Source organism: Myzus persicae, unplaced genomic scaffold (assembly GCF_001856785.1).
Source record: "Myzus persicae strain clone G006 unplaced genomic scaffold, MPER_G0061.0, whole genome shotgun sequence".
Taxonomy (NCBI): Eukaryota; Metazoa; Arthropoda; class Insecta; order Hemiptera; family Aphididae; genus Myzus; species Myzus persicae.
In genome coordinates this window covers 525,011-551,816 of record NW_019100936.1, presented here as the reverse complement: position 1 = coordinate 551,816, position 26,806 = coordinate 525,011, and the positions used below count along the sequence as shown (strand labels likewise).

The window sequence follows — 26,806 nt, the reverse complement described above, 5'->3', positions numbered from 1 at the left end:
ATTTTAAATTATAATGAGTATAGTACTCTTTGTTTCTTCCTTAAACGCGTTAAGAGGACGCCACACCCACATATTTTGTCTCCGTCTAACCTAACATGGGAATTTGTACGTTCTGAATAATCGATTTAACTCTGTTATGATCAATACTTTAGCGAACCGACCTATATCAAATATTATCTATTGAAACCTCATAGTGTTTTTTTTTAATATTTTAATTTTGAAACAAGGTATGAGTATTATAAAATGCACGAACAATTTACTCGATTGTACCTAATCACACATTCAGTACAAAGCAACTTTTCTAGCCTGAAACGTATCAGAAGATTTTTGAGCGATTCTACTAGTGAAAATCAATCGAATGGTTTGGCACTACGCCACTACTTTATATTCATTAGGACATTGAAATAAATATTGACAAAACTATTGATTCATTTGCTGCTAAAAAAGTAACGGATTTAGATTTCGAAGTTCAACTTGATTATTACTAAAATCCTCGTCATGACTTATTCAATTTAACTATAATTTACATAATTTACTTAATTGTCAATAATAAACCAAATTTGATAACTATTTTATATTCAAAAATAAATGCGTATATGCTTTACTTAAACGTATGTATTATAATTTTAAAAATTAGTAATTACTGATAAATGGTAGGAACTAGCCAATCGACCGTATGATGGGTCTGGGTAACGAGAATAAAATAGGAACCTAACCTATTTTAGTGCATTCTAATATTATATCATAGTAATTTGTATTATATATGTGGTTTAGTTTATGAAATCTCTATGAATATTGTCTTAGTTTTCTATGCACGAATGAATGAATGATATTCATTATTTATTATATCGTATAATGTTACTGTATTATTGGGATCCTGTCTGTATACATCAAATATATTATCAAATTATTATTAAATTAAAATGAGCAGACCACTACCCTCAAAAAATAAATTTCTCCCTATGGCACTAACACATCTACACTATATTCTATATTATATATTATACAATACATTATACATAAATAGGTATATTATTGTTTGAAATGAATAACCTTTTGTAGTTTATTGTTGGGACGGAACTTTGTAGATTAATACAATAATGTCATTTATTATGTTTCTAATAAAAATTATCAATTTAATGGAAATATTGTATTAGTCAATATTTAACAGTTATCATTATTCATTTTAACAAATAATTTCTTATATTGGGCATATTGACATTTTTAGTACAACAGTTGAGTATTGTTATATTAGGCCCTATGTTGTTAGCTTGATATCTGCAAATGGAATTCGCTAATATTTTGATATTATTAATGGTTCCTTTAAGGCAGTGGCGTACTCAGGATTTTTCAATGGAGGGGGGGGGGCTAAACAAAGTAATTCAGAATTTGATATCCGTTACGTTATACTAGGTCTTTATTAGTATATCCCGGAACCATAATAATATCTACAAATAATTGATGATGAGGAAAATGTTTCTTCAAAACCATTTTCAGAAATATAAAGGTTTGTACTTTGCCTTTTATTGTATAAGATTTATACCAAATCAGGGCCAATGGGGGCCTGGATACGCCACTGCCTTAAGCGAACATTTAGTAAATTGTTACTATTGAGGTTGATATAGTTTTATGTATGATAAGTTTTACAAAAACCACAGATTTTCTGACTATATTCTCAAAAGTTAAGGGGGAGTTGTTACCTCTACCAATCCCTTTCACATGTATACACTGTGCATTATAACATTATGTCGAACAATATAAGGATAAAAGAAACAATAGTAGTTTATTTGAATGATAGAAATGTATTGGTGTATCGTTACAGACTACAGTCTTAATAATAAATATTGTTTTTGATGCAATTAGGTTCTAATATTGTTGTTACAGTAATCTATCTTTATGAAAATCTATGTCTATATATTACTATTTGATAAAAATTACAATTTAGATTAATTATATTTAATAATATTAATTAATTTAGATTAATTTATATTATAATTGGTTATAGTATCATTCTCACCAATAAATTTGAAAAATATTAATTAAACTTAATAATTAAAATAATAATTAAACGTATTATATGAATCACAATAACTATGTGTCTATGTATATAGAAACTAAAATAAATATAAAAAGCAAGATTATTATGCTTCATATTACTTATGAACACATTCGTTAAAATGCCTTATTATTTTAACAAAATTAAAATAGCTGTTATCTGAGATGAAACTAATTTTGCTAATGTTTTTGAATATAATCCAGTTTATGACATTCACTTTTAGACGGTAATTTCTTTTGACTATTTGTTCTTGTCTTAAACATAGACTTTAATATTTATTACAAAACTGAAAGTAGCTCTCTTTCAAAATCTAACATAGTTGATTATAATTTATTATTTATGTCATTTGATTCAGTTAATGACATTCATATTAAATAATTTAATTTAATTGTGATCCACGTACTTCTTGGTTGTAATATTGCATAATACCGATAATTATGTTCTATAGTTATTTAATTTTACATTGCATTTACATAATATAACTTAATTCTAAATGACATATTATAAACTTAGGTGTATACATAATATAATATAATTAAGTAATAAGTTCTGATATTTTGCAAGATTATAAAAATATAGTAGGCGGTCGGAAATGTGTACGAGGAAAATACTGCTAGAATATTATATTATGATGTAATATTTTTAATTTTTAATTACATCGCCAAATATTTTATTTAAATATCGTTTGTTTTGAACGTAGACTCTAGGTGAAGATTATAGTAAATAGAAGTTTGAAGGTATACATGTAATATGTCTTCGTAATATGTATTTATTATTAAGGATAAACATTCGAATATTTGATAATGACATTGTCATCATTAAAAAAAATCGATAAATTAATCTAAATAAATTTTGTAAACGTTTTTAAAAAATACTTGTTGGGTAAGTATTATCGGTGTATAATACACACTTTATATTATATAGGGGCAATGCTCGCATAAGAAAATCGTTACTCTTCATCCTCTCCTTCATCTTCCATTTTTTTTCACATAACCTCGGAATTTATGAACGCTCTAAATTGTACTTAATTCCATTTTCTTATTTTAATTTTTTAATTTTTTTGTTCCAGAGGAATTTGCCCTTCGTGAGGAATGCACCGCTCCTCGATGCAGCCGGTGGCGGAGGCGGCGTCGGTCGGTCCAGCGGTGGTGTCCGCGGGGTCCGATGCGTTTTGAAAACCGCGTTCTAAATATAAAATCACCAACGGACAGTTAAGTCGTGTCGGCGGCGGTGACGGTTGTGGTGGGACGCGAGCGAACGAGTGGCATATCAGCCGCAGCCGTTGTGTATACGGAGTGTAAATTAAATCGCGTGGCCGGAGACACCGAGTCGTCGGTGGTACGGCGGACGCGGAGCGCGCGCACGAGGGGAAAACCTGCGTCAAACGTGTATCGTATATTATGTACTTAATATAAAATGTAAATCGCATAAAAAAATTTACGAATTTCAAGTGTGGCCACCGTTCCCGGGGTCTGTCTGCAGTACGATTTTTCATCCCTCCGGGTCACCCTCCCCGACACATCCGTGTCCGTCCGCCGACGATCCGAAACCGTGGTCCGAACGACACCGTATTCTCGAACGTGACAATATTTTTACATTTCACACTACAATTTAAAATATTAAGTTAAATAATGTGCCGAGCACCTACCTCCTGTACCGCGTTACAAAAACACCCTATATAAAGACGAGCACCTCATCTTCTCTCCTCGTCTTTACACATTATATTATATTTACATAATTGTTAATAATATAATATCATCGCCATAGTCATCATCATCATTCTCATCACCGAATCGGTACGCGATAACTGTCGGAGTGACATTCACAGTGTCCGGACCACGCACAGCCGAAACCGTCATGACGCACAACAGCAAGACTTCGTTGCTCAACAACGCCGAGTACGGCGGCGGGGGCGGCGGAACGGCCGCCGCTTACGGCGCACCTCACGCTGCCACCGCTGTTGCCCGACCTACCACATGGATCAGGTGAGTGTCTGTCGACGGCTAAATGATGATAAATAACAATGTAATCTCACGTAACGAGAAAATACATCGTAATAATTCCAGCCAATAGAGTCGTACCGAATAAGGCCATAACTATTATTGTTATATTCAGAGACACTTTTTAGACCACAGATATTATATTGTTAAATTAATTACATAATATTTTATTTGATATTTTGATGTGTATAATATGATACTGTGTATTTAGATTCTAGACCGTCATTTTTGTTCGTTTTTCTGATTAAAATAGTACCAATGAGGCTAACCATCTATCGATAACCTATAGACATCATCGTGTTTTTTTATTACTATTTCGATCCGTTTTGTATTATTGATAACGAGTTTGTCTTTTATTTTCTTCTGAAAAAAATTACGTTACACGCTTGAGACGTAGACTTCTATATATTATTTACTCGCGTTTGTTTTTTAAGTGTCAGCGTATAGTTATTGCACATTTTTTGTGTGCTGTTCACATTAATTTGTGTAACTTAAAATTATTAATCCTGTTATAATAAAAATTATTTTGAGTCAAATTACTTGATTACCAATGATTGGATACTTAAGGTATAACACTATAGGTAGTTAAATTAATAAATAACAACATACATTTAAGTACCTAAACTAAAAAAAATGCCAACATCGATAATCAGATCTATGTGATTATAGTTTATAATTATTACGTTATTCACACATTTTATGAAATCATATTTTGAATATTATTTACATGTAAGGTTTTATATTATACTCAATCAATTACAAAAATGGATTTTTAATTAAAAAAATGTATGTTTTAAGCATTATCTACTATGGCTATCTTAATTTTAATAACTATATGTACTGCATTGTACCGTGTTCGTTTCCGTCAGTAATTTATTTTTGTAATTAATGGTTTTTAAAGATTATTTTGGAAATTTATAACTGTATTACAGAGTGCCTAAATTATTATACTTGATGGTATTTACTTAAAAGTGTACCTAAACTTACAATTTTCATCAAAATATGAGGAAGCCAAATTCTATACATTTTTCAAATGTCGAAATTAAAATGTCTATAAAATATTAAAATGTTTAGAATAATTGTAAAAGTTTTTACATTAATCTAAGTGGCGGTGAAGTTTAGCATATATTATATTATAGTGTATAATATATAAAAGGTGTCAGGTACCTAGTATTGTAGGTGGGCAATCATGATGCGACACTCTCTAGTTTCTGTGTACAAATTGTATTGATTATATTAATTGTAGATACCTATTTAATAATGAACAATTTTTTTTTGTATCTCTAACAAAGTACATACTAATTTCTTTTACAACTTACCTTTTTTTATCATTCAAAACAAAAACAAAAGTTTATTTACTTAAAAAAAATGTACTGTAGGTACCCAATACATTGTTAATTATATGGTTATTTTAAATTTTCTGTGCAAGAGTATGCATTAATATATAACAGTTTCTTAGTGCATTAAATTATTTACACAGTTAAAGACTTATGATTTATTTTTTATTTTTTTGCTCTACCCATTACTCATGTGTTTAATTTTTGTTCATATACCTATAAGCGTATTATTTTATACTTGGAAAATTGAACCTTTCTAAATATTTTTAACTTTTCATATAATGTGCAGCAGCTTAACAACTTCCAAAACTCGTCAAAAACTGGCAAGGAAATAATTTAAACTCATTTATTTATCAATGACTATAAATTGGTATTAGTACGTCAAGATTAAACTCTCAACCTTAGTTTAATATTAAACCGTGAGCGGAGCTCTGAATATTATATTTTTTCTTATTTTGACTAATCCTTGTATTATGTGAAATACACGTAGTAATTATTAAGCCCCCGTGGATTTATAGTTTTTACCTACCTATATTATTTTGACACATATTTGGGAAAACTATAATTAAAGGATTCATTATTTTTGCACTCATATTTTTAAAAAAGAAAATATTAATATCAACGTTTAATGTAACATTTCACCCGGAGCCCATCAAAAAAAAAATTGTTTAATTTTTACCATAAAATTATTATTTTTGTTAGGCTTTAATTAAGTTTATTTATTGCTTAAATATTAACAAGTATATTAACTGTAGTACCTACCTACTTAATTATTAATATTATACTCCGTTGGTAGTTGTTTTTTAATTAAATGTTATGAATATTATCTTATAATTAGTTTTTTAGTTTATTATAATAATATAATAACTTAACAACTATTTAACTTTTAACCATAAATATTTTCGCAATACACATTTTTTAATATCGCATTTAATAGAGCTTGACATTTACTTTCAACAATGGTTGGTAGGTTAAAGAAAAAATATTAATGAATTTAAAAATGTATCCATACAATGTATAGGTAAGCTATCAAATATATTTAATTTTTCTAATGTAGGCTAATATATCGTTAGTTCCTATCCAAAAGAGCGAACCTAGAAAAATAAATAAAAAATGCTGTATAGGTACAATTATTATATATTTGTTTTTTATCTTCGTTATATAAAGAACTAAAGCTCTTAAAATTATTAAAATGTATCATATAAATAACGGGTAAATAATAATATAACTGCATTTTTAATTGCGGTTTGTATTAAATGGATTATATTTTGATTACCTTATAAATAAATCACACTTTGTATAGTAGTATACTCAGAAAATTGTTAAATATGCTACTTTCAATCAGTATTATAGCTGTTCCGTCCAGTCACATTCCATTACCAGTAGTTGAAATTTAGTATTTTTTTTTTGCATTTGAGTTTTTTGGTATTAGTACTCACTCTTTTTAAGCTTCGATATTTTTTATTTTTATCGATTGTAGCTTGAAAATTTCTTTTGTAAGTAAAGTGTCCATTTTCTAATCAATATTTCAATGACTTGTGTGTTTTGTCAACATATTTGTATTTTATTTTCATTGTTATTTTATTGTAGTTTTTTGCACTTAATTAGTTGACATTATTAAGAAGTTTAGCAAAGCGTCTATTGATTTTCTTATCTTTATTTATATCATAATATTTTTATTGGTCATTTTTTTTTTATTGCCTTATGGTCAAGATCTAAAATGTTTGTGAAGCCTTATATTTATTAGGTATATATATTTTTATTTATTGGTAATTTGACAACATAATAAATTCTGAATTTCTCAATTGTTTCTCTAAGCGCAAAGAAATACTATAGATAATCGTAAAAAACTTGAAAGTACTTCAACAAATGCTTCAAGCAGAATAGATCCTAAATGTGATTATTTGTTATTAGTACTATTTGAATTTTAATTATAACACGTCACCATACACTGTTGAGAAGTATTATGAAATACCAAAAACAGGTCTATGTTATCAAGGGTTTCGGATTGGGTGTGAATTAGGTATAATGGGGGGGGGGGATGTCACACCATGGAAAATATTAAATAATAAAATATAAAAAAAAAAATGATATGTGCCTCGAATAATTATTATACTTATTTCATATTGAATAGTACCCTACTTGATACCAGGCTTTTGCTTAATGCTTGTCACTTAATCAGTGAACCAAATATTTTAATGATGAATTAAATAGGCTGTAGAATAAAATTTCATTTCCCCCCTGCTTTGAAAATTACTCTATTGCGCTCATGTACGTTTTAATATATGTATGGATTTTAATGTTTTTGAAACAGTAAATCCAAAAAGACATTCTTCTCACGTTGGGTTGATTACTGTTTGGAATTGTTTACTGAGACGAACTTACAATAACAGTAATAGTTATTAAATTTAAAAACACTTTTGAAAAGATTTATTAAAAAGGCTTTCTAAGTCTGCAGGCCTTTATAACATACGCATACATTGTTAAAACTTAAAACAAATTGTATTTTAGTTGAAATAAACTGATAATTCTAAATTAATTTTTAACTGTTAAATTGCAAAGGTTGTAACCTAATGCAATATCTAATGTAATCATTAGTTCTTCACAATTTTCTCGAACATATGATACAACTGACAATATTTTTGAATTTAGATTTATTTGATACATTATCTTTAGATTAATATTTATTTACTGCCATGATATGCCCCACTTAAAACTGCATTGTAACAATTATTATTATATTTAAGTGTATTAGAAAATGTATAAGTTATATGATTTAATGTCAAATATTATTGTATTAAAATGAATGCGTAAGTAACCAAGTTTCCTAACGTAATATCATTACAAATTTCTATTCTCTTGAAGCATTTAGACTTTATAGACAACACTTAAATTTACCGGGGACCGTTGTCGTTATTGATCTATTTTAATATTATATTCATGATTATTGATTATAGTGATAAATATTCATAACAGTTTGTAGACGTGGACAATAATAATACACAAACTAACCTACCAACACAATATACCCATAATATTATACTATCAAGATAAACAAAAATACCACTTGCAGTTTACTGAAAAGATTTTTTCTCAAAATATTTTTTATTGATATCAGATTACATACATATTAGTATATTACATATACCTACATAAAGTTATGATAATTTAACGAGTATTATAAGAATTTTGCTTTTGAATCATTTTACTAAATTATTATGTCATCAGTTCACATACGCGGAGTGATGACAATGTTAATCATTTTGCTTGACATTTTGTATTTAAGTAAAACCCATGACACCATTAATTTTCAGAACTATTTGACACAACCATTCAAAGTTAATATGATAAGTTGTTTTGTTTGCTCAGTAAGATCATTTTTATTTTTTATGCGTTTAGTATTATTAATATTATGTTCTTTGTGCAAATATTATTTGTATTTATAATTTATTTTATTTTCAACTAAAGTTGCTTATTACCCATCTATTTATTTAGGAATTTAATTTATGTTTGATTATTAAAACTAATGTTGAATTTTATATTCAAGTAAAAAATATTTTCTTAAAAGTATTTATAATCTAATTTATAACAGATTAAATGCTCAGTCATATGATGTATCGATATGTTAATTTTAACTTAATGAGACGATGTTTGAATTTAAAAGGTTTTTTCCAAGTTGATTATTGATATTCGTGTTAATATTATTAACTATACTTTTAACATTAATCTTTCGTGTATAATAGTGAGAAATATAGAAATTATATTCTGTTTTATCATTATTATTCCATATATATATTTTGCGCAAAGTGTTATGCATTCGTCGGTTTCTAAATTTATTCGTTAGTTTTTATTATTAACTCGAGTACCAATTTATTTTGGTAATACAGTTAAATTAAAATTAAATTAATTATATCTGTGTATAAAAAAATACATATGTGTTATCATAATTTACTCAATTTTAAGATGATTTAAATTATTTTATTGGTCTTTGGTCTGTTAATACTTTATTTATAATTTCGAATGTAAATTTAAACTAGTACGTTGGTAAGTAATATATTTTGTTTTTATTGTTTGAAATCTCGGACATTTTAAATTAATGTTAAATTAAAGGATTATACCATATGTTAAGTTCTGAAATATGGTATTATAAATACCATTATTGGCTTATTTAAATAGATAGTAATAGAATGGCAAATGTTAAATGTTTATTGAATGCTATAGAATATACATGTACCTACATTTGTTTTTATTTAATAAATTAAAATGTTTACGTATAGTTTCAAAATTACTATTGGTTTGTTATCCTTTTTGAAAATTATTGTAGGGTTTTAAAAAATAAACTTTTTTTGTACGCAATAGATTATATAATATTACAAATATATTATTACAAATTTCTGTACATTTATTATTAAATACTAAGATTACAAAAAAACAAATAATATTAAAAAAACAAATCATTACAAAACAAATAGTGCAAGAGTTAGGTACAAATCGATTACATTTTTTAATTTGAATTATAAAGAATACACATAACATACAGTATTATATTTAATTATATCAATGAAAGTGTATTAATTATACTGATCATTTTTCAGGCAACCACAATATTTTAGTATTGGTTCAGTCCGAGTTCGTTTTGGTCCAATATCTACCAAAAATGATGTTACCGTGGCTCCATCTAATGGCGAGTTCCAACTAGACACTGACGCTAAAGAATCGTCGTGCTGCTGCGGAGTATCATCCCGAATCCCTCTTCCGACCGGCTCTAATAATAGACACACTACTGGCGCTACTTGTCTGCCCCGAATACAGGCGCCAGTATACCGTAGCTCATTGGATTGGTCTAACCGCGTTCAAAAATCGTCGTCCGGTTGTTTCGGGAAGTTAACTGTCGATCGTGTTCCGTTAGTCGCTAAAATTTGTGACGATTCAAAAAGTCTACCTTTACAAGAACAAGAAGCTACTAATCTGGACCGGTTCCAAAGGTTTCGTTTCGGCGGTCGCAACGGTAGAGGTGGAACACAAAATAAAAAAACCAAACAAAACGTGACACAGAGAACTACTGATAAATCAGACCGACTGAGGAAGCTCACAGATAAGCTGAAGCAGCCACCGGCTTGTGAGGCACAGACGTCAAATACCAAGGATGAAAATCTGATGGGTAGCACAGCCACATCGACAGCGAATTTAAGTGGTGAGGAATCGTTAGATAAGTTCGAAGATGGTATGCGAAAACCAGAGTCTAGAACTATAGTCGGATCCTATTACCAGCGATCTATACCGTTTAGGAGTGCATCATTTTCCCAAGTTTATTATTCGCCATCTGATGGTAAATATGTAAGGTCTGATGGTCGGAAAAGGAGCACACCAAATCCTGTTACCCTTTCTCGTAAAGCTCATTCGTCTGAACCTGTAAGAGCTTATTCTCAAGACCACGATGCTATAGATGTACCTACGCCCCCTAGGCGAAAAAATAAATTGTTCAAGTCGTCAGATCAACTGTGTCAATCAGACGTAGCGATAATTGAAGAATCGTTAGAAATATCAGTTGAAGAATCTCCTGATCAAGTAACTGGAGAAACATTTTTATCGGAGTGGAAATCTGAGACTGACGGCACTGTTCAGAACCCTGGAGATAGTACCACTAGCACACCTGTTGATTCGCCAAAAGAAGAACCACAGAGTCCGGAATTTCCACAAATGCCTCAATGGTCGTCTCTCACAGAACTGCCCCTACTACGACCTAAATTATCTGCGCAGAGTTCTGAAGAAAAAGACGAAGAAAAAATATGTTCATCGCCAAAAGTAAATTACCGTCAATATTTGTTGTCAAAAGCAGACTCGTTATCTGAAGGTGAAAGCGACCAAGGTAACCATAGTCAAACGTTATCACCGACAAGAGAGTGTACATCATCTCCATGCAATGACAACTCTGATTCCGAAAAAAATTCTGGTCCCCCCGTGCCTTACTCAAAGAGACCTCTCCGTGGTCCGTATTTGGAAATGATAGTAAATGAAAAAAAAAAACCGGAAGTGAACGGTAAGAAGCAAGATGCCTTGAAGTTCCTAGATGAATATCCTAAGCAAATCCGATCAGCCGATGATTGTCAGCTGAAAAGAAGCTACACTTCGCCTGACCAACCATCGGACCGGTTAAGACTCAGAACATCTCCAAAAAGAAAAACTAGTGCAAATTTACCGTTGTCAGTTACGGCCGGAAAGAAAAACGGCATTAATGAAACAGTGGTTTGTCATCAAAGAACAACATCTAGTCCAAGCCAGTTGGAAGGATGTTCAAGGGTGAAAAAAACACCCGAACCTAGTCCTCAGCTATTAGCACAATTGTTGAAAGGAAGCTCGGAACAAGTGTATGGAGGACCTTTGACAAACCCTTTAAAGGTAAATTTAATTATATTTAACCTATTATCAATAATGCGCTAGACATAAATATATTACTTATAATAAATATTTATGATAAATTATTCTCTACCATTTATAGACTACATATTTTAATATATTGGCTTATACGTGCATAGTTTTTGACATATTTTATATATTATAATTGTGTATAATAGAACCAACATTCTTAAACAAAATAGAAGTATAAAAAAGGTTTTGTTTCGATTTTTAGTTCCATATTTTTGTTATTAAAATATACCTGCAAATTAGATTGTTAAAAAAAATATACTTGAAAAACGGTTGTGATGTTACAAACTCTGACTTTTGAAAAAGAACCGAACTCAAACCCGATATTTTTTTAAATTTTACAAACCAAAAATGAACCGAACTGAATTTAAAATTGATTTACGTAATTTATTGTTTTTATTTCTTTCACATGACTAATGACAATACTTTATTTGGTTAATTTAATTTTAAGTTGTAAAAATAAATATAATAATAATAATTTAGTTTAATTAAAAATGAATTATAAATTTGAACCGCATCCAATGGCCATAGACGCCGCGGATAGTTATTTAATAAAAAAAAAAAATTTGAACCTGACTGTTACCTTGAAAATAGAACAGTAAATGTCCATAACTAAAAAAAAAGAGTAGACCTATACTATTAAAATCTTAGAAATTATATGATTAGGTTTGTATTAATTATCTGTTGATGTAAAATCATGTTTCCCCATTTGCATTTAAATTACATTTTAATTTCAAGAGTTCATTGTCATAAAGTTGATTAATCCGTGTATATTCTTTTAGTGCAATTCTGATTTACTATCCAAACACAATTTTTGTTTTTATTTTTATTAAAAATTCTTACAGTTTAAATTCAGTTTCATTTGTTTATCCTTTGTTATTCAAATAATAATAATGCAATTGTTCATCGTATATACTAATGTACAATCGTAAGTTCGTTTCGTTATCAAGTTTTCTCGTATGATCATAAAATAATGTAATTTAGGTATTTTAATGGTACCATAGTTAGTGGTAGTTAATAATCTTTTTTTTTAACATAATTAAAATTTTTTTTTAAATATTTAGTTTGATGTTAATTGTTTAAATGATGATAATATTTAAAATTATGCAGCATAAAAAAGGTTTTTTGTAAATTATATAAAATTTAGATATTCTACAGATAATGAAGTTTTTTAGTTTGGCTACTATGGATTTATGTCAAATGAATAGTTAACTTTTACATAGGTTGGTACTGATTTATTTAACTTACATTATGAATAATATATTATCATTAGATAATTATAATCAAATAGTTCTACAGTTGCGTAGTTCGAGTGAATTTGATAGTTTTGATTTGTGTTTATCTTTAGGACCCATATATTTTGAAAACACAAATTTTATTATTTTCATTTACTGGGTCAAATCAAACTCAAGATCTTATATTTATTTTATTGTTTTTCGTTCCATGTAAATGTCATTCCTACATAAAACGTGTCCAAAATAAAATGTAACTGACGTTATTATATTTGAGTTTTGTTTTATTAATATTTATCACAAGAGCACACATTTTTGTAACACAAAATGTTAAAATCTTAAATCACAAAATTTTATTGAAACCCATTATTAATATACATATATATTATATATTTTTTAAATAAGCTACAAGGATATGATTTTAAACAAGGTTATGTACTCGCATTTTTGCTGTTGTTGAAATGTCAACGTGTAACATTGTTATTTGTTTTATTGGTTAATGTACAACATTGTTCTTAACCTTAAATTTAAATATTTTTATTTGTCTATAAATTATCTTTTAACTTTAAAAATAAAATCTTGCTGTTTTTTATTATTATATAATGTATACTATACATTCACGGCATTTCAATGTTTTGATTATTTTTAAATAAACATACAAAAATAAACATTATTTTGAAAAAAATGTTCTTAGGTAATTAATTAAATTGTATTAGTTTATTAATTCATGTTGTTGAAATAAAATACACTTTTTAAAAGTTAGAACTTTTTAGTTGTTTTATGTATTATAGTTATCCATAATATGACTACTATATACTCAATAATAACATTCATGAAAATGTGAAAAATTATCTTTATAATTTTTTTTTTTGTCATTCGTTAAAAATCTCGACTCATATTAATATAATATATTAAATAATTGAAGTAGTGTCATTGGATGTCCCCTCCTATCACGCCCACATGCCTTGAAATAATGTTAAAAAATTTACTTATTGTATCAAATGTATACAGATTGTAAATATATTGTAGTTTTTAAAATAAAAAAAATAAAAAAAAATATATTAAATAATGAAGAACTAAATTCCATTATAAATAATATTGATGTAAAAACTAATTTTTTCTGATTTATATATTGTAAATTGTTTCTTTAATCTAACGACACCATTTTCCTCTTGAACATTTTTTTTTTGTGTCAACTGGAGCGATCTTGTTCCATCTCATTCAACATAAACTTGTACTTTATTCAGGGTGGTCTATTTACTATTAGTAATTCTAGGACAAATTCCAAATAGTTCAAAAAAATACATGTATACAATCATTTATAAAGTGTATTATAAATTAAATGTGCATATTATTTTGGACTGTTTATATTGTGTTATAGTAAATGCCTTACCAGTAATCACAATAAATAAAAATTTTAATTAAAATAAATATAGCTTTTCATTTATTTATTCACATTTTAACATGCTAATATTATATAGGTCACAGTAGGAATGCAAAGTAGGCATTTAAATTTCTTAGGTAAGTACCTAATGTTTATAATATATTTATTAGATAAATAATCTCACCAGTATTATTCTACACTGAAAATGAATGAATGAATGAATGAATAATTAGTTAATTAGCTTAGATTTATGTAAGCGATTTCTACGTGATTAACTTACACACTACACGTGTACCTATACGCTTAACACTCAGTAATTGCAACGTTTCTAAAATTTAAAAGCAAAATTTAAAAAACCATAATTAAGCTCTGAAATAGTGCTGAGCAAATTCATCGGTATCGACATATTTTACATTATGCAAAAATAAGATATGAAATATTGCGTTCTTGAATCTGAAAGATTATTGAATAATTTGTATACAATAAGTAAATTGAGTATATATTTGTATAGTATACAATATACACTATTACTAAGTTTTATAAAATATTGACTTGGTTTATTTATCGCATATAGTATGTTCAGTTAATGTGGTTTTAATAGTTAATATTCAATAAAATATATTCTGTCTTCATCTGTGTTTTTTTTAACTCCAGTAATATATTTAATTGTTTTCTTTTTTTTTTTTACTACCTACCTATTTCGAAAAATATGTAAATAGATCTACCAGCTTTTTTTTCGTCTGGTACCTCCACTTAGAATGAGAAATAATAGGTAACATGTTTACTAAAATACTCGACATTATAACGAGGTAAACAAAAACATCAAAACATTATAAGTGTCAATAGCGTTGTCGTTCGTTGTTTACATCAGTCCTAGTAAATTATAAAACCAAAGCAATAATGGTTGTGGTGTCAGTAGCAGTGTAGCACCCATGGAAATTAAAATTAAAGTGCAGTAAATATAAATGGTGGAGTAGGGTTGGTGGTATTTCAATCGGATACTGGTATTGCGATATTGCGGAAAACCATCAACTGCGTAATTCATATAGCATACGGTATATCTTTGGTAATGAATGGTATGTCGGTAAACCGTATTTAAGCAATAACCGGTATACCGAAAAAACCGTCCACTCTATTTTGTTGAGTAGGTGTAGTATAAAATATAAATGTACAATATCGGCCGAGAGGTACACTTTTGAGTTTCATTGTTATACCTTCTTACCTTTATACATAATAAAAGTGTGGTACATAATACAAGTCTGTGTGCTGCACAAAACAGACGCATTGTTCGTACGTATACATCTATTATTATTTTTATTTGGGTGCCAATCAATTATAGATTTTAATAATGTAAATATTTGTTTTATAAAAGTCTGTGTTGTTAATTTACACCTATAGGTACGCATTATTATGTAGGCATAAAATATTATGCTTATTGAATCCCGGTTAGCTCGGCCGACGTGGTTGGTGACGAAGTAATGGAATAATATGTGTAGTATTGTGTACATAAAGTGTGTGACACAGAGTTATGAGGGGGAAAAAGAGAGGGGTTAAATGTAAGGATGGAGAGAGAGGGAGACAGAGAGAAAGAAAGAGAGAGAGAGAGAGAGAGAGAGAGAGAGAATTGGTAGTCACACGGTCATCGTTTCTCGTTTCCGCCGTCCCTGCAGGCAACATCAAAAATAGAAAAGCTCGTACGGCGGTCGCCGTCGTCGTCGTCGTCGTCGTTCGTATATATATGAGTACATGCATCATGTACGACCCGTAACGGAGCGCGAGGAGGAGTGTTCACGAAACGATGTCATGACGCCTGTGCGCTAATTGCTTGTCGTTTTCCATCGGAGAAAAAAAAACACTAAAATAATGATAATAACAATATTATAAAGAGGTGCACCTCTATATAATTTTCTCACGGATCGTACACAACATTGTTATTTATTGTAAGTCAGTCGAATACACGACCGCACGTCTGCAGGTAAAACACCGGTACCTACCTTCAACAACGTGTGTAATATACTAATATCATTATCGCGATTTCGATGCAGCGTGTCGTAACGCTGTATAGTCGATCTATATGTTCATTATTGAGAGCTGAGACCATCTCCCGATAACAGCTAGGTATTGATGTCGATGAACTACCTCTATACCTACGCCTATATGTTGAAACATTCAAACATCTTCCGATACTTTCGTCGTACACGAATACACTATGGTGGTGCGCGTTGACGGAAACATGACAGCATCCAAATTATTTTCCAATGACGCTTTCGTCGATATAGACTTGGGGACTGGAGAGTGAAATGAAAAGCCGTTTTGCGATCAGCGTCATTGAATAAGACGGTTTGCTGTAGTATGCACGAGGGACGTAGACGACAACGTTGGTTTACCCGTTTGACGTTTTCGAGACGAAATAAATTATTTAAGTGCCTCGAGCTACTCAGTACGTGTTTGTGTGTGTTGGGCACATAAATGCGGTGCATTAACCTCGTCGGAGAAGGACGCGAAAATGCCCGTAATTTATACGCTGTGTGTTAATGTGGGATATTATATTATTAAACTAATAAGTTTTGTAAATCATCGTACCCAAACATAACCAGTGTCGTTTCTTTTTTCACTCGCAAACACTTTCCATGGGATCATTTTTATTTTGGCAAAAAATATCAGAACTATTTTTTCCTGTTCTCGCAATATTATTATAACCTTTACCACTTTTATTTATCAATACAATTACCACGTGATTGGGATAAATCGTTCGATAACGTCAAGACGGTCATATTTTCCTTGCAACTCTAAAAAAGTTCATGATTACACGATATTTTATTTTGTTCGAACACGAATTTAGCTTGAAAAAAAGTGCCTAATGCATAATTTAACGCTGACGTAAATGTGACTTAATTTTGCTGTGGATTTGTCTGTTTTAATCGTTTTGAATAGTCTGCACGAATCATAGTTTTTAACCCACGATTTGAACCATTAAGAAATTTTAGCTATTTCGAACTTGGGAATTTGCGTGTTGTAGAATACAGTTTATTCGATTATATCCGTCGTAAATATTTATTTTATGGCATGGCGTCTTTTTATATGGATTACTCAGCCACATTGCCACTTATTATTTATTGGTTGCTAAACGTACGAAACGTGTAGGGTACAAAATAAATAATTGTTTAATAAATATTTGTAAAATCATAAAATATTTTTTGAAATAATTAGTAATATCTGCACAATTAAAAAAACTATGTAAAAACTAAAAAGTATAAAAATATTAAATCTCTGTAAAAATAACTATATCATAGAAAAATGTAAGTTGGTTCGAGGTAAAAATAGCATACAATATTAATGTAAATATTTTGAAAATGTCACTGTATAATCATTTTGTATCGTTAATATTAATATACTCAGTAACGAAAAGCTTCAAGTCCCTTCGTATAATATTATTTGAAAACCGCAAATCACTAAAATAATTAAATAGATATACATAAAAAATTTCATTGTGTATAGAAAAAGATAAATTAAGTAAAAGTGAAAGCTTTTAAGTTCCTACGGTTGATATTTCTTGAATAATAATAAAAATCGTAAGAGAAAAATCGTTATTAGTTAGAATATCTAATGCCGATATGTCGTCAAAATTTGAACTTCAATCTCTCATAAAAAAAGTACGAGTATGTGGTTCTAAGCTAACTATTTTTTTATTTCTAGTAAAAAAAACTTATGTCAAATGTTGTATTACATTTTAAATTTTTGTTTTTTTCATCTGGTTATCTTAATTAATAATATGATGCAGAATACCTGTTGATCAAATAGTTTTTTTTATTAATATGCTTTCAAGTTGACATAAAAAAATGTAATGTAATAATAACTACAAATTGTGTGGGGCATCAGCTGATTTGAAATGTATAAGTATACTTATTAATTTAAATCTATTATTTGTCAATATGTCATACTAATACATCAACATTTTTTAACATTAATTTTTCCTATGAAAAATCGGCTTGTTATTAAACAATTAAAAAAAAAACCAAAAATCTAAAACATCACTATAGAAATATATGATGTATATAACGTATGTAACAAACTCATGCGCACTATATGTATAAAAACATGTTTTTACAAAACTATAAGAAATTTCTAAAATAGTTAATATTGCTACTGCTACACTAGTGGCTAATGACGTTGTACAAAAAAATTAGATACAAAGCAAATTTTGTATGTATTTGTTGCAAATTTAGTTAAATAAATTATTGATTTATTTTACATATATATTATTGAGATAAAGTTAAACTAATACACAAAATAATTTACTTTTAAATAGGAATTAAAATTATACATTTCAAATCAATAATATTCATTACCTACTCAATAGACTTAATTCTGATGAACAGAGAGAAACTATTTTAGACATTGAATCACAAATCAATAAATATTTTACACATTTATATACATTAATTAAATAAATACAAAAACAAAACTATAATATAATTATCATTTGTATTTTGCATTTTTGTTTGATATTATTTCTGTAATAGGCACCTATTGATAGATATATCTAGATATTTACAATATTTATAACATTAACATTACCTATATAATAATAATTTTTTATCGTTTAATATAATTATCAAGGAGATGAATATTTTATATGATTTTCGAGGAACATTGTAATAATTTTGAAGTTACCTATTATTTAATTTAAATGGTATCGTATTAGATTTCAAACCGGTGGATGTTTACTATACGAGTGATGTTTGATTGTTTGTCTAAATAAGTTGTTTTATTTTTTGAGTACAACAGTTGAAGAGGTTTATAGAATATAATTTGTTATTCTATTACGTGTGTTCATTTTGAGTACGGATATAAACGAAAATATAAAGTTGTTTTATTATATTTTCAAATTCAAGTCATGTTTAAGCAAATTATTCAATTACTTGGGTAGTTTTGGAAGTAATATTGGTATCTAGTCGTATTTACGTGCTATGGTATATTAGTTCCGGACTAAATAATTCATTATCTACCTATAGCTGTGAAAATTTGGATCTTACGTTTCTACTAGGTTTATTGAATGGAGGCTTAATTTATTTTTAAATTATTTTCTCACTATTATTATAATTATCATTTTTTTAGATTCCATTATCGGTTCATTTTTTAAATAAGTTGACAATACTGTGGAGCTTATGAGGTTTAATTATAAAGTCGATTTGTCTGTTATGTCTGTCGAAAAATGTTGAAATTTGCTGACTGAGTCCGCGGAGAACTCTTATTGTTTGAAGCTGTTTCACTTTCTTTGGAGTGGGTTTTCTCATATATTTTTTTAAGTTGTATACCTTAAGTTGATTTTTTATACACTTTGACTCTACGATCCGTATTAATTATTTCCTTTACATTTTCATCTTTTTTTTTGATCTTTCGAGTAACATCCATCTCAAAAACAACTTCAACTGTTTCAGCTAAGTTCATCTGAAGAAAAATAGTTTTCGTTAAATTAGAATGCCACTTTGACTTTATCGGAGGATATAGACTTAAGGGTACCTATATAGACGTATAGTATCTATGTATATTTTTCAGGGCCAAACAGGGCTATAGTTTGTTTGATGTTTGTCAAAATTGTTTAATATTCTTTCAACATACAACTATATTCTTAGCCATAATACCTAACGTTATTTTTTCATTACACATATAGCCATCCTCTATTTTTTTTTAATGAAATTTTCATTACTAATTTTTTTTACATTGAGACTATGTAGTATGTGTGGTGTGTGCTTCGCACACTTCTCATTGTATACCATTTCCAAATCGTTAATCGTTAAAATTATAAGAAAATAAAAGTTGCAGTTTAGTACTTTTTACTTTTACTAATTAAATTTTATATACTTATTAAAATTTACTTATGTATTATAAACTTGTTTTTTTCACAAAAATATGGCTGTACCTATTGTATATATTTATATATATATATGTGTATTATATATTATTATCTAGAGTATCTTTATCAGTCAAACTATCAGATCCGAATAATTGTATATTATAATATACTGTAGGACACGCCAACGTATAATAATTAAAACCCTGTTTAACACAAATGAATTGGTGGTACATTGCATACGAATGACTAGCTCAAACTGTATATGTATTTTTGTACCACCATATGTGGTGCGTAAGTTAGTTGCTACTCCGGGCGGGTGTCGTGGTGGGTAGTGGAATCCTCCAACTGTACACACACACACCCACACCCACACCGATACATACACAACAGGTGTATCGAGAGAAAACGAGATCACCCTCCAACCATGACCACCCACACCACCATTCGACGGATATAGTCCTTGAATGGATGCTTTTCCGACTTTTATCCGAATCGTGTCCATAGCAACGAGACCGACGAAATAGCAAACTACGTATATAATAATAATAATATATATAATAATTTTGTGTGTGTAGCGCACGTGTATAATAATAATAATGTTACATAGCCCGTCAGAGTCTCTCGTCATGTCGCGCGTGTATTAAACGTGACGTAAGCCGCGCGTGCTCGAGTTTGCCCGCTTGTCTACAGCTCGCCTCTCGTCCGTTGGCGCGGGCGTACGTATTATATACACTCTCGGCACCAGCGTCGGCGATACTGCAGGTGGTACAGTCGACGTCGTCGGACCACTCGCGGATCTGCGCTTTTATTACAATACACCAATAATTACTAATAGTAATAATAATATTATAATACCCTTTGGTGAGAGATTTTCACCCGCAGAGGTGCAGGTGGCGTCCGTGGCCTCGAACATGAGGGGTGCGTAATCGCGTTGAGCTCTTGTTGATTATTTTTTTGAATTTCATTTTTTGCTCGCACATCCATCGTCGGTTAGTTTTCGGTTTCCTTTTACTGATACCGCGGTACAGCTATATTATAAATAAAGTGTATTCACAACACCCGGATGTCGCTCGACTACTTTTCGATGGAATATCATTGTCGTCAGGCCCCAATGCCGACGAAGTGTCCAACATGAAGTGTAATGACTGCGAACGGCGTTCACGGAGATGTCGACGACGATCGGTCACTAAACGAAAACGCAGCAACAGCCGCGCAACAACTATTGGCCGCCGTCAAAGTCGCCACACCGGTAAGAGCCTGAGTCTTCTGGTGGTACTTTCGATGGTTTTTTTTAGTGGTTCAAAAATAGAAGGAGGAAACTTTGAAAACGATCAGAAAGTGTATACTCGTGACTGTTTGATTCTTATTTTACAAAATTAATTTCAATTTAGTTTCCAGCAGTAAAACCATGGAAGTGCGTAGAATTAAACCGGGGGGGACATATATTTTTATTTGATTTTTACCAACTTCCCCTATTTTAACAGGAATATTAATTTCATTCAACATATGAAATTCATATACACGAATAACATTTAATTTTCCGCGTTAAAAGTTAAAAAAATAAAATATAAAGTTTTAACTAGAATATAATTAAATAACTTTATAAAACAATTCCTGTCAAAAATAAAATACTTGGACATATTCGGAGAATATATTTTTAATAGATACATAATAAATAGTAAAATAAATAGACATTACAATTCTTCCTAATGGACTTCAACTCAACCATAAACTTATGCTTTTATAAATATTTGTTCATGAATAATAATATAAATAACACATCGAAAAATAGATTCTAAAAGCGAAAAATATTTAGAATATAACTACTGTATTATATTATTACATAGCAGTTTAATATTATATTAGGTACGTAACCTCAACATAGTATCATAATTATTAATAATTTTTTTATATTTTTCTCTTAGCGATACAATGTTTAAAGGTATTGTTATTTGTTTATAGTAAGAACTTAAAGTGTTAACAATTGTTTGATTGTTCAAATGTTCAAGTTATCTTAAAAATTAAACATTTATGCATTATGAGTAAAAGAGGTTATTTTGCCGTAAAAAGTCACCATAATTGTTTCAACTGATGTTTTTAAAATAATATCATTTATTAATTAGTATTAATTTAGATTATTTTTTCATATTATAATACTGTAGATAATTAATATATGCATCAATGGTTAAAAATCTGCAATCGGTTTATCCTTAAATTTTAGGTAAATAAATTGTATTAAACTTCGTGTTACAAATTCGCTCAAGAATACTGTTCTAAAAAAATAATACAATTAATTTCCATTATAATTTATAAAAACACAGATGCCCGGAACAAATTTTCGTTCATATTTCTAATGTTACATTTTTAGATATTATTATATTATTAAAATGTGCGATCAGCTGGACAATGCAATATTTAGTAGGTATACACAAAATTACAAACGTATCAATATTCCAACACGAAATCTTTGTGTTTCACCGTTACATAATAAACTATTAACCATGGTAGAACAAAAGTTACGCAACTATATTGGATGTCTCTTTCGAATAGAAAATATGTTTTCTCTGCAACCCTGACGGGGTGCTGTTTCCGTTCTCGGAAACGCGTACCTATGTATTTTGTGTAGGTATCTATTTATAAAATAACATCTATGGCGTGATGTCACCCCGTTGCGTCGTTATAACTTTACCCGGTAATGAACGGGTGTCGGGGTGTGGTTCATTGGCTCCTATAGTATGACATCTCCGGATTTACGTCATCGCGAAATGAACAAACCAACTAGAGGAGTTCCTCTATGTGTAGGGGTCGTATTACTTATATAACTATTATAACGACTAGTTTACTTCCCCTTGGCCGTTCATCGGCGTCCCATTAGCAAAGACTGCGTACTACCAAATAATTATATATTTATATACCTATCGTATTCGGCGCCAATTCGCGTACGTACCTATATATATTATAATATTACTATTTTGTGTGTTTATGATTACGCTCATATAATGATCGCAAAATGTCGGGACGGCGGACGCGTTTTTTTGGCCAATTAAAATGTCGATTTATCCTCGTCCTCGCCGTCGTCAATGGTGCAGAGCACCCGTCGAGTGTATTTTAGTCTTTGGATATCGTATGTGTGCGCGTTTCTCGTCTTGTATATTATCGTGTACTTACCTACCTATTGCGCCGCTGCTGGCGGTGTTACCGATGTCGTGGTATGGGGGATGGTAGGGGTGGACGGGGTGTATGATGGTGACAGAGGCGGTCGTGGAAACGTGACGACAATATTATTATTGCGAACGTCATTTTCGCCACCAGACGCACGCCATTTGTTAGGAAGTTGGCCAAAAAATACATTTTCTTTACCGCCACGCGCCATCCCCGGTCGAGTAAAGACGACGGTGAAGAGGGAGTGAAAATCATTGCCGGTTGTTAAAGAATTAAAAAAAGATCTAAAATAATTTATGTGGCCAGACGTCACACGTTATATACTCACGTTAATTTTCGTTGCAAGCACACACACACGCACATATATAAATAATTATAATGTGTATACTATAATAACGATGGTGTTCTAAAAATTAGATTTTTATTATCTTTTTTTGTTGCAGGATACGAGAACACATGTAGTGGTCGAGCTTTACGATACGGAGCGTTCATATGTCGAATCTCTACATACCTTAGTGAACGTAAGTAATAGTTTGATCTTCTTAATACAGCAGCAGCAACAGTAGGTACCTATTATGGTAGTAGGTACTTAATAGGTAATAGTGTGAAGTATGACGTAATAATTAAAATTAATATTATTATTGTTTAAAAGTAATAGCAATATCGAATAAATGAAGATAAGATATTATAACTTTCCTCTTTCCTGCTTTATCCAACTCAACGGCTACCACATTCACTGAACCCCGGTCTATGGCCTCAATGAAGTGTTAATATTTAATTATCCTTGTTGATAAGTAAATGAACAACTATTTTTTAAATATTTGGGCAATAGTAAAGGAAATAATATCTGTAGGTATAACTATAACTACCAAAAATGAATGTATTATCCAACAACATTAAGACTTCATAACAGTTTGACTAATTTATGAACTAATAAAAATGAAATTAGTATTAGCTAGGATATGAATATATGATCATTACAATCTATTTATTTTGGTCTGATATATATATATATTTATAGGATTATGGTTATAAAATAAAATGTCCATTGCATCTATGATCTATTATATTTAAATAGTATATCTTTTAGTGTCTAAAGAGAAATGTTAGGTTTAAATTATTATTTACCTTAGTATAATACGCCGTCTGGTAAATTAGTTAAATAATTTTAAATTATATAAATTATGTTAGTTGCAAACCTACAGAAAATGAACTGATCAGTAAATAAATGTATGGGTGATATTTACTAAGTTAGTTAATATTTATATTATTTTTATTATTTAAACAGTTTTGATTAAATTATAATTTAGCATGAAACAATGCATATCAAATCATGATTAAATCATAAACATTATTTAGGTACTGAATTTGTTTTATTTTGCTTTTTCAGTTTTATTTTTTATGTCATTTCCACATATCCGATGGCATTCATTTTTATGACAAGCGATTCCTTATTTTTTAAAGGACATTCAAAAATACAATTTTCCATTAATTCCCTCGAGGCAAGAACACTTTTAAAAGGGTTCAATGTTCGGTTTATATAATACAGTAGTGGAATTTAATATAAGTTCTTCTATTGACTTTAAAGAATTTTAACATTAGATTCTAAACGTTTCTCTAAGTTAAATTAATTTTAAAATATGCATTTTTACTTGAGGACAAATGACTTGAAATACTAAAATTATATTTTTATTGAACTGGAACTTGTTTTTTTTATATAAATCCTTTGCAATTTTTTTAAAAAAAATACTGAGAAAATCAAATAAGTTGCAGTCGAAGTTTAATTTATTTAGGTATGCGACTTAATATATTGTATGCACAGATAAGTTCCCAGAGTAAAACTTTTACTATTTTCATTAATTATGAGATTGTTTATTATCAATAATGAGATTTCTAAATATTGATAAAGATACCTAATGTTTTTAACGTATTGTTTCTTTAGGTGTGTAGAAAATGTCAATTAAGGACTGTATAGGTTATTATAGATACCCAAATTAGGATTATCAAACTAACGTGAAAATCTGGATATTGGTTGCATTACCACTAAATTTCTATGTCGTTTTTAAAATAAATAATTATAAATGTATGTAATAAATTAACATCGTTTGAGATAGGTGTGTATAATGACTATACTAATGTGTATATAACCGATAGTTTTACTTATAACTTTTTCAGCTACAGGTGTCAGGTAACACAGTTTATTGTTTCTGGTTGATTATCTTATGACCTATAGGTTAGGCTATTTGTGCTGCCTTAACCTTATTCTTGTTTACTTGTACAGGTGACGTTATTATATGCATGGATTTCTAAGTTTCACAGAATTCTCTGATAAAATTATTATCCTTCGTAGTGTCTAACATAATAATTTTTTTCACTTTTCGTCTCAACGATGTGTTCGTATATTTAAGACCACGTATTTATATTTAGTTTTTACTGTACCTATTTACTGACATGTTTTTTTTACATTTAAATTGCATATTTGCATTTAGTATTCTTGTCGTCAAAAAGTGTTTAATCATTCAATATATACAATATAAAAGTATAAATATTAACTTGGATAAAGTTATGTTATCATCAATGTATCTCTTAAATGTTGTGTTCTATACAAAAAAATAACCATTAGGTGTCTTAACTCTATTCTGAACTAATCGATTAATTAACTTGTTTTTTTTTTACTGAGGGAGTCTAGTCTACAATATTTACACTGTATTTTTTACATTGAATATCATATCCAGCTCTTAACGCTCTTTGAACTCATTTTCAGTGCAAAAATGCGCAATTATCCATTTATACATTAAGAATTTAGATAAACAAAAAACATATGTGGTATCATCATATAGCTCTAATAATATTGGGAGTCTTTTTGGGGCGTATGGTCAAACATTTTTAGGTCTTGCAACAGCATCAAAATAAATGTATAATATGTATTAGCGTAATTCGTTGCTATATACCTCCTACTAAATTTTTATTTGACAAATCAAAAACATGAATTATTATGATCACGCATTTTGGAACGTTATTTTTATTGAGATTTTTTATGTATACAATAAATTATTTATGTAGCTCTATTTATATATACATACATACATTATAAATTTATTATAATATATTATGCATATATAAATAATATCCATATATATTTTTTTACGATTACACTATTAATACGTCGACAGTCATTAAACCCTGGTCTGTGTACATAAATACGTTTAAAATATTATTATTAATAATAATAGTTTTATGTAAAAGTCGGCGAATAAATTACATCGTCAACGGCGACGCCGCCACCGCCGGCGACACGTAGATCGCAGACGGAGAGAGAAAGTTCCAGCGCGGATTTATCGCCCCCGGTAGC

General features: G+C 29.3%; 1 protein-coding gene across 1 annotated transcript in view; it reads left to right on the top strand.

Annotated features, from left to right (window-relative positions):
* Positions 1 to 26,806, top strand: part of LOC111026907 (rho guanine nucleotide exchange factor 17) — a 72,098-nt gene that overhangs the window by 12,130 nt on the left and 33,162 nt on the right. Inside the window, exons 2-4 of the mRNA XM_022305086.1 lie at positions 3,126 to 4,041; positions 9,989 to 11,792; positions 23,898 to 23,975. Of these exons, the coding sequence (XP_022160778.1) occupies positions 3,914 to 4,041; positions 9,989 to 11,792; positions 23,898 to 23,975 (2,010 nt within the window). The 5' untranslated portion in view covers positions 3,126 to 3,913. The remainder of the gene's footprint in view (positions 1 to 3,125; positions 4,042 to 9,988; positions 11,793 to 23,897; positions 23,976 to 26,806) is intronic.